Source organism: Acomys minous (genome assembly GCF_964271855.1).
Source record: "Acomys minous genome assembly, chromosome: 6".
In the NCBI taxonomy this organism is placed as follows: Eukaryota; Metazoa; Chordata; class Mammalia; order Rodentia; family Muridae; genus Acomys; species Acomys minous.
The window spans coordinates 21,303,492-21,318,123 of record NC_140487.1 but is presented as its reverse complement, the minus strand read 5'-3'; the positions used below and the strand labels follow the sequence as shown (position 1 = coordinate 21,318,123).

The following is a 14,632-nucleotide window of genomic DNA, read 5'->3' as shown; positions in this document are numbered from 1 at the left end:
TGTATTTCCAACTATTCACATACTATCTTAAGGAAAGTATTACCTGTAAGAAATTAGATAAAAATTATGAAGATGATTTTTCAAGATTCTCAAGCTATAAAGAGTGTACTGATCGGGCACCTGTCTTAATGCAACTTTAAAAAACAAAATTTGACCTAACCAATCAGGCATGAGTATCCAGAAAATCAAACAATTTATGTACTAACGAGAGAACTAAGGCTTCATTTCCCCCTCTATATTACAGCCTTAATGGGCTTACCCATCTCTCTGAGACCCAGAGCCCCGGCGTGCACAGCACTGCAAGGAGCCGCCACCCAGTGTATTGGAACAGACTGCAAGATGAATCCTGTTGGCTCTCTGAATCAAGAGAACTCATCTCGAGGTTTCCAGAGCTGAATCAATGTAAAAATTCCTTCCTAATTTATTTTTAACAAGGGATTACCACATTCAAATTGAAATGTAATTATTAAACCAGGTAGTTACTGTAGAAAAAATAATTTAAGACACCGTAAGACCCAACCAGGTACACAACATGTTTTCAATGTTTTCTCTTCTCATTCAGATTTATGCTAGGTGTGATCAATCCAGCCTTAGAAATGTTGACTTTCAATTGAAAACGTTTCTCTGCTGTCAGCCCTTCACCTTAGGGTATCAAAGGCCAGCAGGCTGTTCATCCGGAGGTAGGCAGCTATTGTTTTTCTTGCAGTCACAGATAGCCCATGCCTAAGCGGTGAGATTCATCCTAAAGACAGCACTAGATTTCCTCCTTTGATAAGAAACGCAGACCCTTCTGCTCATGTGAGGCAGAAACCAAGGCTTGGATCTTTTTCTACAAAAAAGGCAGAAGAGTTTCTTCATGAATTTTTTTCCTCCTAACTTGTTACTTCTTTTAAATTTTATAAATTGGAATTATCTTAACTATTATCTAATCAAATATATTTTCCCCTTTGTACGTTTGTTTGCGTGTCTGTGTGTCTTACATTTCGATAGGAAAAAGGTGCAAACTGTTGTTAGTGGGTGATCAATTGAACACTGGACTCAGAACGCCAAAAATTGAAAAGGATTTTAGGTGTCATGTTGTCCAGGCATGCAAATATCTTTATTAAATGGCAGGCCAAAGCACTAAGTTCTGACCTCGACATGCCCTTAGCCTCCTACTCAGGCCAGGACTGGTATACATTTGCTTTTCCTGGGGGAAAGCATTTTACTGTATAGATAACAAAACTGAACCCAGTACAGCCACAGAGCTCATCAATATAACAACACAAAAGACAAGTTAACGCATCTGCTAGTTAATAATTCTGCTACAGTAAGATGGCTGTAAGGAGCTGCATAACCCCTTAACTTTCTCAAGGATTTCTCTGTGACTTATAAAGAACCAGCACCTATCAGACAATCCAGGCTTCTCGTTTTGGAGAGTTACCTTAATTACCCTACAGAACTAGAAGACGTGAGTTTACAAGCACAACCTTAACAAACTCAAGTAGGAAGAAGCCTGCTGGCTGGTTAGAAGAGAAGGCAGCTCAGCCTCATAGCTAGAACTCAGGAGGAGAGCCTCACATTTTTTGTACATGGTTCCTTGGCTTCTTGAAAATTTTGAGATTCTTCTGACTTCACCACCTACCAGAGGCAAAGGAATATTTTCAGTTTAGGGGCACTTCCTGTTCTTCTACGGCATGGAAGAAACGAGAGCATCAGGAACATTCTTCTATTTCCATATCTCTCTCTCTCTCTCTCTCTCTCTCTCTCTCTCTCTCCTCTCTCTCTCTCTCCCTTTCTCTCTCTTGTTTGTATATGTGACTGCCTTACTGTATGTATGTACTCTGGGACTGCAATTTCAGCTGGTTGTGAGCCACCTATGAGGTTGCTGGGAACCAAACCAAATTACTCTGCAGAAGCAGCAAGTGTTCTTAACCACTGCACTGTCTTTCCATCCCCAACACTCATTTCTTTGCTTGTCAATAAAGGAGCCTCCTTTAAGTTGAAGATCAATCTGCCTAATGTACACATTGTTTTAGTCTCATGAATATTCATTTAAGGTTCAATTTTTTGGTTGAAAAGAATTAGGGAAACTAGGCACAATCATTTTGACTTTTTCTCTTAATTCCTTAGGAATAAAAAACCTCCACAATGTCTGTCAACCAGTAAATCTAAGCCTGACACATTTTAGAATGTGGCTTTCCTAAGGGGGGAATGGTCTCGTATAAAAGGATAGCAAGAGATAGTGAACACAAGAATATGATCAAAGCTTATTAGATGAATACACAATGTACTTTCTATAATTAATGTGTGATGAAATAAAAAGAAAAGTTAATTTTAAGTATATAAATATGAAACTGTAAATTTTAGGTGAATTATCCTAAGGATACACATCACAGTTTTAATTCTCTACTCTGACTCTGAGATAAAAGAGGATAAACCATATTTGAGGATTTTTTAATGACTTTTATACTCACTTAATATACATCAAAGACTAATTTAAAATATGTTGGCATAAGTCAATCAAATTCCTCCGAATTTTATTTAGAGAAGTGCTATTCCACTGTTTAAGCTAAGGACTAAGATATTTTAAAAGCTGCATCAGAAATAGCCATTACATTAATTTTACTCCATAAATGTTCTTATAATACTTTGTGCTCTCTTGAAATTACCAAGCGGTGACTGGAATTCGTGGTGAAGGAAGAGCAGAGATGTGAAATCTGAGACAGCATTTAAAACATCCTTGCTACACAAGCTACTAGTACTTGTTGTACGTTTTAAAGTGATGACCAATTTTCTTCATATGGTTAATAAAACGTACACCTCTCTCTACAAGTTATTCCAGTCACTCAGAAGAATGCTAGAACTTAAATGGGATGAGGAAACCAGGAAGAAAGAAGACTCTAAAGGATGAGGAAACAAGAGCATCACACCCCAAACTGATCTCATAGATAAATTTGAGAAGTGCTTTCATTTCTATTTCAAGAGATAGTATATGTCAATTTACATACTGAACACTAGTTTGAGGTACGATTGGAATCATGACATTCAAAAAAGAAAGAGGTGGTTACCCCTTAGAGATTCTGGTGGATGTTGTCTGTCTGTTGTTCTGTCTGTCTGTCTGTCTGTCTTTCAATGCACTTGATTCAGAACAGCTCCAGCTTAGTGACTAGGCTTCATCTAAGAGCTAGCTAGGCAACAGTGTTTTTTTTGTTGTTGTTGTTTTGTTTTTTTTTTGTCAAATCAAACAGGGACCAGAGGAATATTCTAGAAAAGATAGAAGTGCTAAGAATTAGTTTAAAATGAGCAGGAGCATAAAGAAGGAAAGAATAACTATAAATTAGTGCAAAATTCTGGGAAGTCCAAACAAAGAATCTTTGGGAAATCCATTCAGGCATGAGTAGCCAAAGAAGGCGCCATTCCTTTGGGTGGGATAGAATGGAGGGGACAATGCTGACCAGAGCAACAAAGGATAAACAAATCATTCCCATAGCTAGGAAGAAGCAGGAAGAGTGGCTATATGAAACAAACAAAACCATAAATGTTATCAGAGTGAGCCCTTTAAAGGACCTGTGGAAGAATACAGTGGCGATAACTAAAGATGACGTGTGACCCCAGAGTGGCTCTAGATGACGTCTGCTGCCCTTTAAAATAAACACCTGGCATCTTGTCATGGGAAGCTACTGTCATAAAATTGTTATCTCCACTTAACATGAGCAATGAAATTCCTTTAAATACACAGATGGTTCTCTCAAAGACAGAAGCAATACTGGGAAACTTTGCCCTACTGGGAAACAGATGTGGAGGACAAAGACTCCATCTGCTAAATAGTTTGGTACCAGTTATAAGATAGTTGGTGACCTCATCTTCAAACGTGCCTGAAGGAAAGAAATTCTTTACTCTGAAGTTTTTTATCTCACAGTAAGGGCATTTTATGATGTGACATTGTTCTTTTCAAAATATTTTAACCCTAGCATCAATATGCAGACATTATTGTGGCCCCAAAATTATAGAAACCTGGCAACAATTTGGTTAATCTCCATAACCACATACAGCCAATATTTGGGAAAGGAGAAATATCTTAGAGCTAATAAACAAAAATATTAAGTGAGAGCTTACAATAATAGTAACTGATATTTTAAACAAGGTTAATAGTAAGGCAGACTTTCTCCCTAAATAAATGCACTGCTTCAGGAGCCATGTAACGCTGCTAATGGACACATCTATAGATAGAAAAATATTGAAGGATGAACCCATCATTGTAGGGTGAAGCCATCTTTCTAATAGAAAATAAGTACCAAGTAATTATTTAATAGCAAAACATCAATTTGGTTTACAATCAAATCACCCAAAATCAGACAAAGTATTTAATATAAATTTTTCTAAATTTATATTAAGGTTGTTTAAAAATGATGTTGTTAATCATATTTCTTAATGTTTTCCAATATTTTAAAGAAATTGTTATAATGAGCATACTTGGACAAGTTCTATAAGTGGCACAAAAGAGACTAGATAAGGGCATAGGTTAAAAACAAGAGTGATTTTTAGTTTAAAAAAAACAAAAATAATGGATTAAGAACACAAGAAGATCAAAAGCTTTTAGAACATTAGAGAAACAAAATTTTACTTTTTCAGATTGACTTATTAAACACACAGGACTAAAACACAGCAGAAGGAACACTAGAAGCAACACTGACTCCCAAGTGGAGATTTATATTGACAGCCTAAACTCACCATCCTTCTTTCCAGCAGCCATTTTCCTGCTGATAATAAAACTGTTGGCTTGTTTGGTCTTCCTGTTAACTGTTCCATTTATGCCATCAGCACAGCTTAATAAAAAAGCTTTTCAGAATAAAACAAATGCACACAAAGAAATGAAATTAATGTCAAATTAAAAACTACCATCACAGATACTGTTAACTTGGCTCAGAGTACATCTGCTCACACTAGCAGCTGAATTCCAACTAGCAAATGTTTATTACGTTTGCTACTCCCCAACAGGGGGGAGTCTATAGGAGTAAGCGAGACACAGGCCCTGCCCCACAAGGAGCTCACAATCTGCGAGGATTGAATGTTAACTTCTCTACAGAAATATTGATTATGAATTGACATCAATGATGTCCACAGAACGGCCAAAAGCACGAGAGCGACAGCAACACGGGAGGGGAGATGATCATCTTTGGTTGGGAATTTTTCATTACATCAACTCAGGGCTGAGTTTGGAAACCTTAAAGTGGCACCAATGACCAGGATTCTGTAGGGTTCAAAAGGTACCAGGCAGTCTATCGCAATACCCACCTCAAAGCTAAAAGAAAGACAGAGAAGCGCCAGCTGCAAGACACAAAGGAGATAATGCTTTTCAAATCTTAGGGCACATAGATAAAGGAGAAACCAAAGATGGCTTTGAAGGTGTTTGATCTAGAAGGATACTGGCCCTTTGGCCAGTAAGCCCAGAAGAATGGCTAACTTCAAAAGAAAGATGAGAATCAAGTTTGAGATATATGCTATCTAGGGTCCCAAATGTCCATCCAGGTGAACCCACCTAAGAAGAAAGGGTTACGTAAAGAGGCTGCAGGTGCAGATTTGAAGCCATCTCTCTTAAAGAGCTAATAACAAAAGCTGAAGACTCACTGCAGCTCTTTGAAGACATCATATCCCCTGGGAACATATCTGAAAGCCTGAGGCATGAGGTGATCTGGAGCACGTACACACTTTCATCCTGCTTCTCGTCATCCGAACTGCTCATCTTCCCACTGAGTTCCCAGGGTCCACCCCAACCTTTCAGATTTCATGGATTTAGGCTTCATTTTCCTGGCAACACTAGCTCTCTGTTCTGCTCTCCTTTCTTTTCATCATCTTGGAAAAGCTCTCCTCTGGCTTCAGCACAGCTGCAAAATCCTCTGGGACTTACCCTATACATCTGTCCTTTCTCCTAAGCCGGAGAAAGAGCTAACACACACACACACACACACACACACACACACACACACACACACAGGGCTGAAGAGGCGACTCAGTGGTTAAGAGCACTTGTTGCTCTTAAGAAGTGGTTTGGCACTTGGGAGGCAGAGGCAGGAGGATCTCTGTGAGTTCGAGGCCAGCCTGGTCTAAAGAGAGAGTCCCAGGACAGCTAGAGCTGTTACACAGAGAGAAACTGAGTCTCGAAAAACCAAAAAAAAAAACAAAAAAAAAAACAAAAAAAAACCCAACCAAACAACAACAAAAAAAAGTGGTTTGGTTCTTAGCACTGAACCCATGTAGATAATGAACCCTAAGGAATCTGATGCCTTCTGGTCTTGCCAGGTACTTGCAATATAGATGGTACATATATATAAGCCCAAGAGTTCATGCATACACATATATTTAAAATCTGAAAAAGAAGTAAAAGAGGACACACAAAAGAGCAAGGCTAGTAAACGTAGAATGAGTTAATATACATATGTACTAGCAAAATCTGAGAACGATTCTACAAAGAAAAGGCAGTCACAGGTTGGACAACAGAGTCTGAAATACCACATACTCCAGGGAAGAGAGATGGCAAAGAAGAGGTTGCGATCCATATCCACACTTGCTACAAAATGGCCAGAGGATGAAAGCTTTATAAAAGAGAACTAGCTTTCAAAAGTAGGAAACTTATTAGTGACTCCTTGAAAACGGAGTTCTAGTAAAGTGGTGAAAGAAGAAAGCACACTGCAAATTCCAGCTGTAGAAGCGGCAAGCCCAGGCTCTGTGGAGAGCAGCAGCCAGTGTGAGGAAGCCAAAGTGAGCATAGGACGGAGGGCCTGGTGGAAAAAGAGTGGGACAGGGGGACGTGCTAGTGGAGGCAAACTGGCATTCCACACGTAAACTCTTTGAGGACTGAGACAAAGAGAAGGACCATACTCCCTGGGACCCAAATCCAAGAAAGGCAGAGCATATGGGGCCAGAAACAGACAACATAAATAAAGAAAATACTTCCTGAGCAAGAAAGTAAAGACACTGAAAACAGAAACATTCTGCAGAGCCTAACAAAATTAATCTTAAAAGCCTGCTCATCATGAAGTCGGAGATTATGTATGTATTTTTTTTCTTTCTCTTTTCCTTTCCTTTCCTTTCTTTCTTTTTTATTTGTTTTATTTTTTAATGTTTGGTTTTTCAAGACTGGGGTTCTCTGTGTAACAGCCTTGGCTGTCCTAGACTCACTTTGTGGACCAGGCTGTCCTCGAACTCACAGAGATCTGCCTGCCTCCACTACCCAGGTGCTGGAATTAAAGGCATGCGCCACCACACCCAGCCTATATTTTCTTTTTACATAGACATATCAATGAAATGTTTAACAAACTACATGATGAGAAATATCAAGTTCCCCATGTAAGGTGAAAAAGTACAATTCAAAATCTAGGTTTTAGCCGGGTGGGGTGGTACATGCCTTTCATGCTTGTACTTGCATGTGGAGGATAAGAAGATAAAGGACAAGCTCCCTGTATCAAAACAAACAAATAAAACCCACAAAAACCTAGGTCACCAAAACAAAGCAACCAACCAAAAGTCTCACTCTGTAAACTTAAGTGCACCAGCTCTACCTACTAAATGGCCAATCTTATGAGTGACTTTCCTAACAACTAGTTGAGTTGTTCTACAGCTGAAATTACAGGTTTCTAAAACTACAACAAATATACGGTAGGCATTACCAATAACTTACATTTTAAACAAAATCAAAAAACGCTAAGGTGTGATGGCCCAGCACTCCCTTTGGGAGCCTAGTCATCATTGGTTCTAAAGACAACGTGGCTGCTTATACACCTACGTAGCATCTTCAGAATAAATGTCCAATGTGCACCCACAAAGTGTATGACAAACAGAAGCACAACACATATCCATGAGTGTATAAAAGAAAGTCTGAGTAGCTGGGCTACACGACTACATCATGTGATTCTCAGAAACAATTATATTGCCTCGAAGACTGCCATATGTGAAAAAATATGAGCTGGTAGTCCGAATTGTTTGTATACACCAAGAGAGACCCAGCACTGGAAACTCTGCCCTTATAACTTCCAACTAATCTATCGTAACAGTCAGAACAAGAGTCACTGCTGGGCGGTAGAGAAACCCACCCTACAGACTCGGGAGGCAGATGACAAATTCTGCTCGGCTCTAATTTCCAGCAGCATTTACGTTACTGGCAGATCCTGAGTGGAAAGCTTTCACGTATTCTCTCGCTCAATCCTTACAAACCCGAGTGAATCTATCAACCTGTTTGAAGATTACTGGGGCTTAATCTTAAAGCACCAGGTAGTAAATCCAGCAGGCAGACGCCCTGGAGCTCCTCACTTCTCTGTTAACTGGGCGGGTGAGTCATCACAAAGCAAGCACTGGTTGGGAGACCAGAGAGCACTGGCCGGATTTCTCCCTCCATTGTAGTGCACCAGTCCTCACACTATGTTCATTAGAATTACTGTTCAGAGTTTATACACTTGATGAGGGCTTCAAAAGGCTCAATTGCACAGTGTCAAGTCTGTGAGGTTCTGCTCTTGCACTGTTGTTTTCAGAAGTCGACTAACCTAAGCTTTGCAGTCACTTTATGTCCTTGGCTGGTAAACTAAATACGATTTTTAGACTTTCTGGGTTCTCTATAGAAATAGCCTAGTTGCCTTTCATAGGATTTTAGAGGGGGAAAAAAATCTCATTAGTGTCCCAATCATCAAGGATTCAGGCAGAATAAAAGAGTTGTATACACTTCCTGTTTGCTCTTTATCTTACAGGTGGCAGTGCCTTCAGCACATTCTTTCTTTTTTTAATTTAAGAGGAAACCAGGTATTTCTTTTAAATTGTTTATTTGTATAGCGTGTGTGTGTGTGCGCGTGCGCGCACATGCACGTGTGCGATAAGTACACGGGACTAAGCATGCCGTGTTAACCATACAGAGGTCACAGGATAACTTTATACAGTCATTCCTTTCCTTCCATCTTTACACGGGCTCCGGGGATATTGCTCGGGCCACCAGACTTCACAGGAAAGCACCGTTACCATGGCGTTACTTCCCTGGTTCAGGCATACTCATTTTCTGAAGTTCATATTAATTTGTATATGATCTGACTGACCTCAGAAAACTGAAGCCTGACAAATCTATAGAAAAGGGTGACTACTATGGCTCTGCTCACGAGGCAATGTTATTAAAGGCGAGACAGAAGGCCACAGAGAACGTGGTTGCTTAGATATTCAAGTCCCGCATACACCTTAAAGAGAAAACTTGATAATATGGAAATAATTATTTGTTTTTAATTTTATGCTCAACATCAAAGAAGCACTTAACTAATTTCTTGTGTAAAAAAAAAATCACTATAATCTGTAAACTGACAAGTCGAGATTACTCACTGTGGAAGGGGGGAGCTAATGCTTGGTCGCTTTATTTTCATTAGAAGAAAACAAATGCATTTTTCCCTCTGTGAGAAAAAAATATTTCTTTAAAAAAAAAAAACCAAGACTCGGTTTTTAAAAAAATATCTTTCCTGTACACAACTTTTCAAGATTAAATCTAATGTGTAAAATAATGTCAAGTTGTAGAGACCGGTTATTGGACAAGCTCCAAAGGTGACACATCATCTTCAGAAATCGTTAAAGGAAGCGGTTCCTGATCATTTGTCACAATTACACCTACAAGGCTGCTTTGCTCTAACTAAAGGCAAAGAGAGCCGTGAATGCCGAGGTTCCGCGGTGTAAATCAGAAACTGTTCACACAATTTGCTGGGCTAGCAGTGTCCACAACACAGCCAAGGCTTCCGCGCTTCCCCGCTTCCCCTCCCAAACAGTCAAAGCTGAATGACTCGGAAGGTGGCTGGCACGCACTCAGGTTCCTTGGAAACCATACAATACTTAAAGTTGGTCTTAAGACTTTCTGATTCATTTGGCGGCTTGCGGCAGCGTAACAAGTTTTCATCTGGCTGGGGCAAGCCGGGTCTCTGAACAGAGATTACAGCTCTTTCCCCAACCTGGGTTAATATGCAGACTGGTGTGAGGGGGTGGGGGTTGGGGTGGGGGTAGGGGTGGGGGTGGGGTGGGGTTGCTGTTTAATCTGAGCAATTGAAGAGCTATGAATAGTGACTGATTGCTGATGAGCTAATCAGAATGACAAGGGACAGAAATAATAAATAATAACGTGCTCAGACATCACTGTCCAAGTAAACAGCAGGCTATGCCAAATGAAATTTAATCTGATTAGCACACCTACCTTACGAGTGAACTATCAAGCCCTATCAAGCTTCTCCCTGCTCCCTGCTTCTATTCTATTAAGTCTATTCTAAGAGGACTTTGCTGAAGTTGACTGGACAGCTCATGTCTCTGAGGGCTCCTCCCTTCTCCAACTGCCTTCAGGACCCTTTTGTAAAAATTTAATTTATTAGCGTCGTGTGTGTGTGTGTGTGTGTGTGTGTGTGTGTGTGTGTGTGTGTGCGTGCGTGCGTGCGTGATGTATGTGAGCATGTGTGATCCATGTGGGTGGGTGGGTGCACAGGCCATAGTGTACGTCTGGAGATCAACAGAAAGCCCTGTGCAGTCAGTACTGTCTTTTCACCTGTACTTGGGTTCCAGGGATTAACCCCGGACTGCTGGCTTTCCTATCTGGCAACAGGCACCCTCACCCACTGAGCCATCTTGCAAGGCCCTCTTCCCTCCCTTTCCTTATGCGACTTTGTTCCCTACTACTTCCCAAAGTGCTTCTTACACTGTTTCTGTTGTCTTTCCCTCCCTTTGTACAAAGATTAACGCATTTGCACCCATGTTTTTAGTGCGATGCTAGCTAGATACCGAGCTAAGGTGTTTACACATATTAACATATTAACTAACTTAATCCTTACATCAACAATGTGAAATAGGTAGTATTAGCTCCGTTGCACAATAAGGACAAGAAGTCTCAGGAAATGACGCAAGTTGCCACTAGTCACATGCTTCCTAAGTGGCGGGATTGGATTTTGAACCCGTTTTGTGGCTGACTGCAAAGTCACCATTAGCTACTCAGCAACCCTACCTCAAAACAGTGTTCAAAGGAGTGCAGCGTGTAAGCGGTACATCCTCATCTCAGATACCCTTACTGTTTCTAGATTATCAACTGCAAGACTTTTTTGATTCTGAGGGGGGAAATACATTGTGGGATTCCCTGCATTAGAAGCAGCAACAAGTAGTGCCCCAGCTGTGGGGTGGAAACCAAGCTGGTGGGCTTTTGCAAAAAGATAAACACGGAAACTCAAAACAGCCCACAGAGAGAAGAAAGCCAACATACTGGTGAGACTGAGGACCGGGAAGGCTTTGCTGAGAACGCCTCCTAAGCCTCTCCCAGATGCCAGGAAAGGTGTTCCTAGGAGAAGTGCTTGCCGGCCTTCAACTCACAAAGATCCATCTATCCCTGCCTCCCAAGTGCTGGGATTCCAGACATGCGCAACCACACCTGGCCTAATTTTATCATTTTTAAGGAAGGCAAAAACATGAGACACGAGAGTGAAATAAAATTGGATTGTAGAAAGGAGGCGGCCACTGTGGGACTCTCTCTCTGAAGGGAGGCTGGCAGGACTCAAAAATCTAGTTGTTCCGCGCTGATTATTTAGTGTTTCTGTGCCTCCGTTTCTTCCTCTGGTAGGGGTGGGGACAGAAAAGAATTCACATCACAGAGGTGCTATGAATACTAAACAAGAGAATACACTTAAAATGTTTACAGGAAAAGTTAGCACGAAACAACAATCCACAAGTGATAGATCTGTTGTTCATTTTCAGCTTCTCTGCCGAAATATCTGGATTATAAGAAAAAAAATTTTGACATTGCAGTAAAAAATTATCACTACAGCTGGCATTATGTGGTACTTTCTACAACCATGATGCCTAAATAAAGTCATACTTCTATGGAAGGTTAGAGAATATTCCAGAAGACCCCTGAGAAACACACCAAAAGCCCAGGTTTGCGGAACTCCACCCCATTGTCTCCAAGGGCTAAGAAGATAACAAGTCATGTGCCTCCGGCCTGACCCTTAGTCGGGGACTGCTGGCGACTGAAAGTCGCAGTTTACCTCTTTGAAGGCAGCAGATGTGACGTGAATTCCAGTTAAGACTCATCTTTTCCTGAGATCTCATGAACCCTCAGGTGTTTGTTCTGGGAAGAGAATGCAACCAAAGGGGAAAGAGGGCCGTGTGCACACGCTTCAGCTTTGCTCTAAACCCAGTTCCAAGACTAAGTGAAAATTAAATTGCTATGTTTGAAAGAGTAGGGGGAAACCAGAAGCTACTCTTTTCTCTGGCTGCAATAAATGTCTTCTTTGCTCAAAAAAACTGAGAAGAACTGTTTTCCTCTGCTACACCGTACTCTCTGCTGTGGGTGAAACAGTGGGCGGAAGGGGGACACACTGGGGCCTTTAACAAAAGGCGCCTCCACTACATGCAGTAGCTATGTGCATCACTGCCGTCTAATGTCCTCATCTGAAAGAGGTAGGACTGTTTTCAGATGAAAAACCACAAAACACCGTGCACGATTCAAAATCCAGAGTGCTAGTGCGATCTAGTGGAAAGGGATTAAAAAGCAGAGGGTCTGTGTGAGCCCCTGGGGTAGGGAGGGGAAGCAGTGGGAATGATTTCTGTCCAAAAAAAAAAAAAAAAAAAAAAAATACAACAATGCTATGCCCTTTCCAATTAGGAAGCATCAAAAAGAGAAACAGTCTCATATCACATGTTTGCTTTAACCTGTCATTTAATTGTCTGTGATAGGAGTCAAGCTTTCTAACTGACACGTTCATCAGGACGCTGTTTTACATAGGTACCTTCTCACACCTCTCTTGTCACTCTAAGGCCACTCACTGGCTACAGCATGTACTGTTAACTATGCATCTTTCTCTATTTCATTCATATGCAACACGTAATTGTACAAGGACAGAAACTTACCATGTTCTACCCTACAAGTGATTCCCTCTGTTTTTTATTTTTCACTCAGAACATATTTGCACCTCTTTACATGTTAAAATTGCATCGCATTCTGTTCAGTGGACCGATCACAATTTATTTACTATCACCATGAACTCAACCACACCGGATTTAGACTGGAGCTCCTGCCTTTCCAATCTGATCCCCTTCCAGCAAAACAGAGACCATCGGGCAGATGACAGAAATGTAGCAGACATAATCTCCTGGCTAACCGCCTCAAATTCAATTCCAATATATCTAATTTCACCCCTCAAAATGTCCCTTCTCTCTTCTTTTCCCTATCCCTACATTAGCCTACAAGGTCACTATCTCCAACCTGGATTTAAGCAGCCTCCAATAGAAACTATGCTGGCGCCTCTAACCTTTCCTGGCACAGCAGTTAGAGTACTCTTTTTGAAATGCAAATCGGGTCTTGTCCTGCTTAACCCCCCTCTGAGACTTCCCATTGGTGTTAGTACAAAGATGAACCACTTTAAGGTGGTCTACTAGGTCAGGAAAGATCGGCTCCTTGACCCTGCTGGCATTGTCCTTGCCTGTCTCTTTCTTCTCTCTGCACTTTTTATTTAGCGCGCTCTGGCTGCCCCAGGACCTCAGCAGAGCCAGTCTCACAGGCACCTTTCCTCCGGAACACTTCTGCCCCTGCCCATCCTTTCTTCCAGTCAAACCCTCTGCCAGTGTTTTTCAGCATGTTGCTTAGTCCCAAAGAGTGCAATCTTAGGTGCGATTATTTGATTAATCTTCACAACACTTAATCCCCCAAAGGGAAAAAAAAAAGCTTGATTCATCTTTGTCAATTCAGTACTGTAAAAAAGTTCTAGAGCCGAGACCACCTTTTACCCAGTATCTGTTGCAGTGTCTTAAAAACACCCAACACCCCCCAAAGAAAGTATAAAATAATCCTTCATTCCTAAGATTACCAAGTTTTTCTAGTTTATTATTATTACTCTTATCAACACCGTATACAAAACACATCCAAGTTTGCATCTCTGACCACTTTCACCAGTTTACATGTAGGCTAAAATCTATAAGGAAAACTGCTAAGCCAAAAAAAAAAGTGTAATTCAAATTCTGATAGGATATCTAGCAGCCTACTGCAGCACTGGTCTTTGATTAGAATCAACTCTGTATCTACTGAAAATAAAAGATGTCAAAGGTGCTACATTAATTAACTGTTGCATTGGGAGAGAAAGGCCAGTATCATTTTACCGCCCTGTGAAAAGCACTGATTTGTTAAAGAGGGAAAACAAAAATCCTTAGAGCTCATGGTTCCTTTCCTTTTGCATTTGGAGGTAAAACAGGAGCTATGTTTCTTTGCATACTGCTGAAAAAAAAAAAAAAACTAGGGAAGTGAAACACCCCTCTACAACCGCTCTCGGAAAATTAACTGTGATCTCTTTCAAATTCAGAGTGAACCCCAATCTCCATAATAATCAAAGTGGTGACCAGATGAATGAGTGAAAAGGCAAAGAATGGGAAGGAATTTAACCAAAGCTGCCCATCTCCCAAACAGTTTTGAAACCAGCCGTTTCATTTATCTGAAAAGAAAGTCTGTCCTTCCATGTCACAACAGATGCTGGGTGATTCCCGTGGTACAGGCTGCCAAAGAACTATTATAAATATCTGATAAACCTAAGGTAATTAGGTAGAAAGTGTGCCATGCTAAAGATGATTTTTTAATTGATAAAAATAAAATTAAGCCACTGACAAAAATGTTGCA

General features: G+C 40.8%; 1 protein-coding gene across 5 annotated transcripts in view; it reads right to left on the bottom strand.

Annotated features, from left to right (window-relative positions):
* Nucleotides 1–14,632, bottom strand: part of SGCE (sarcoglycan epsilon) — a 72,868-nt gene that overhangs the window by 51,303 nt on the left and 6,933 nt on the right. For 2 of the 5 annotated variants that reach the window (XM_084785779.1, XM_084785780.1), the window contains exon 2: nt 4,714–4,821. The exons of the other annotated variants lie outside the window; for them this stretch is intronic. In XM_084785779.1, coding sequence (XP_084641905.1) covers nt 4,714–4,821 — 108 coding nt within the window. The remainder of the gene's footprint in view (nt 1–4,713; nt 4,822–14,632) is intronic. 5 annotated transcript variants of the gene reach the window in all.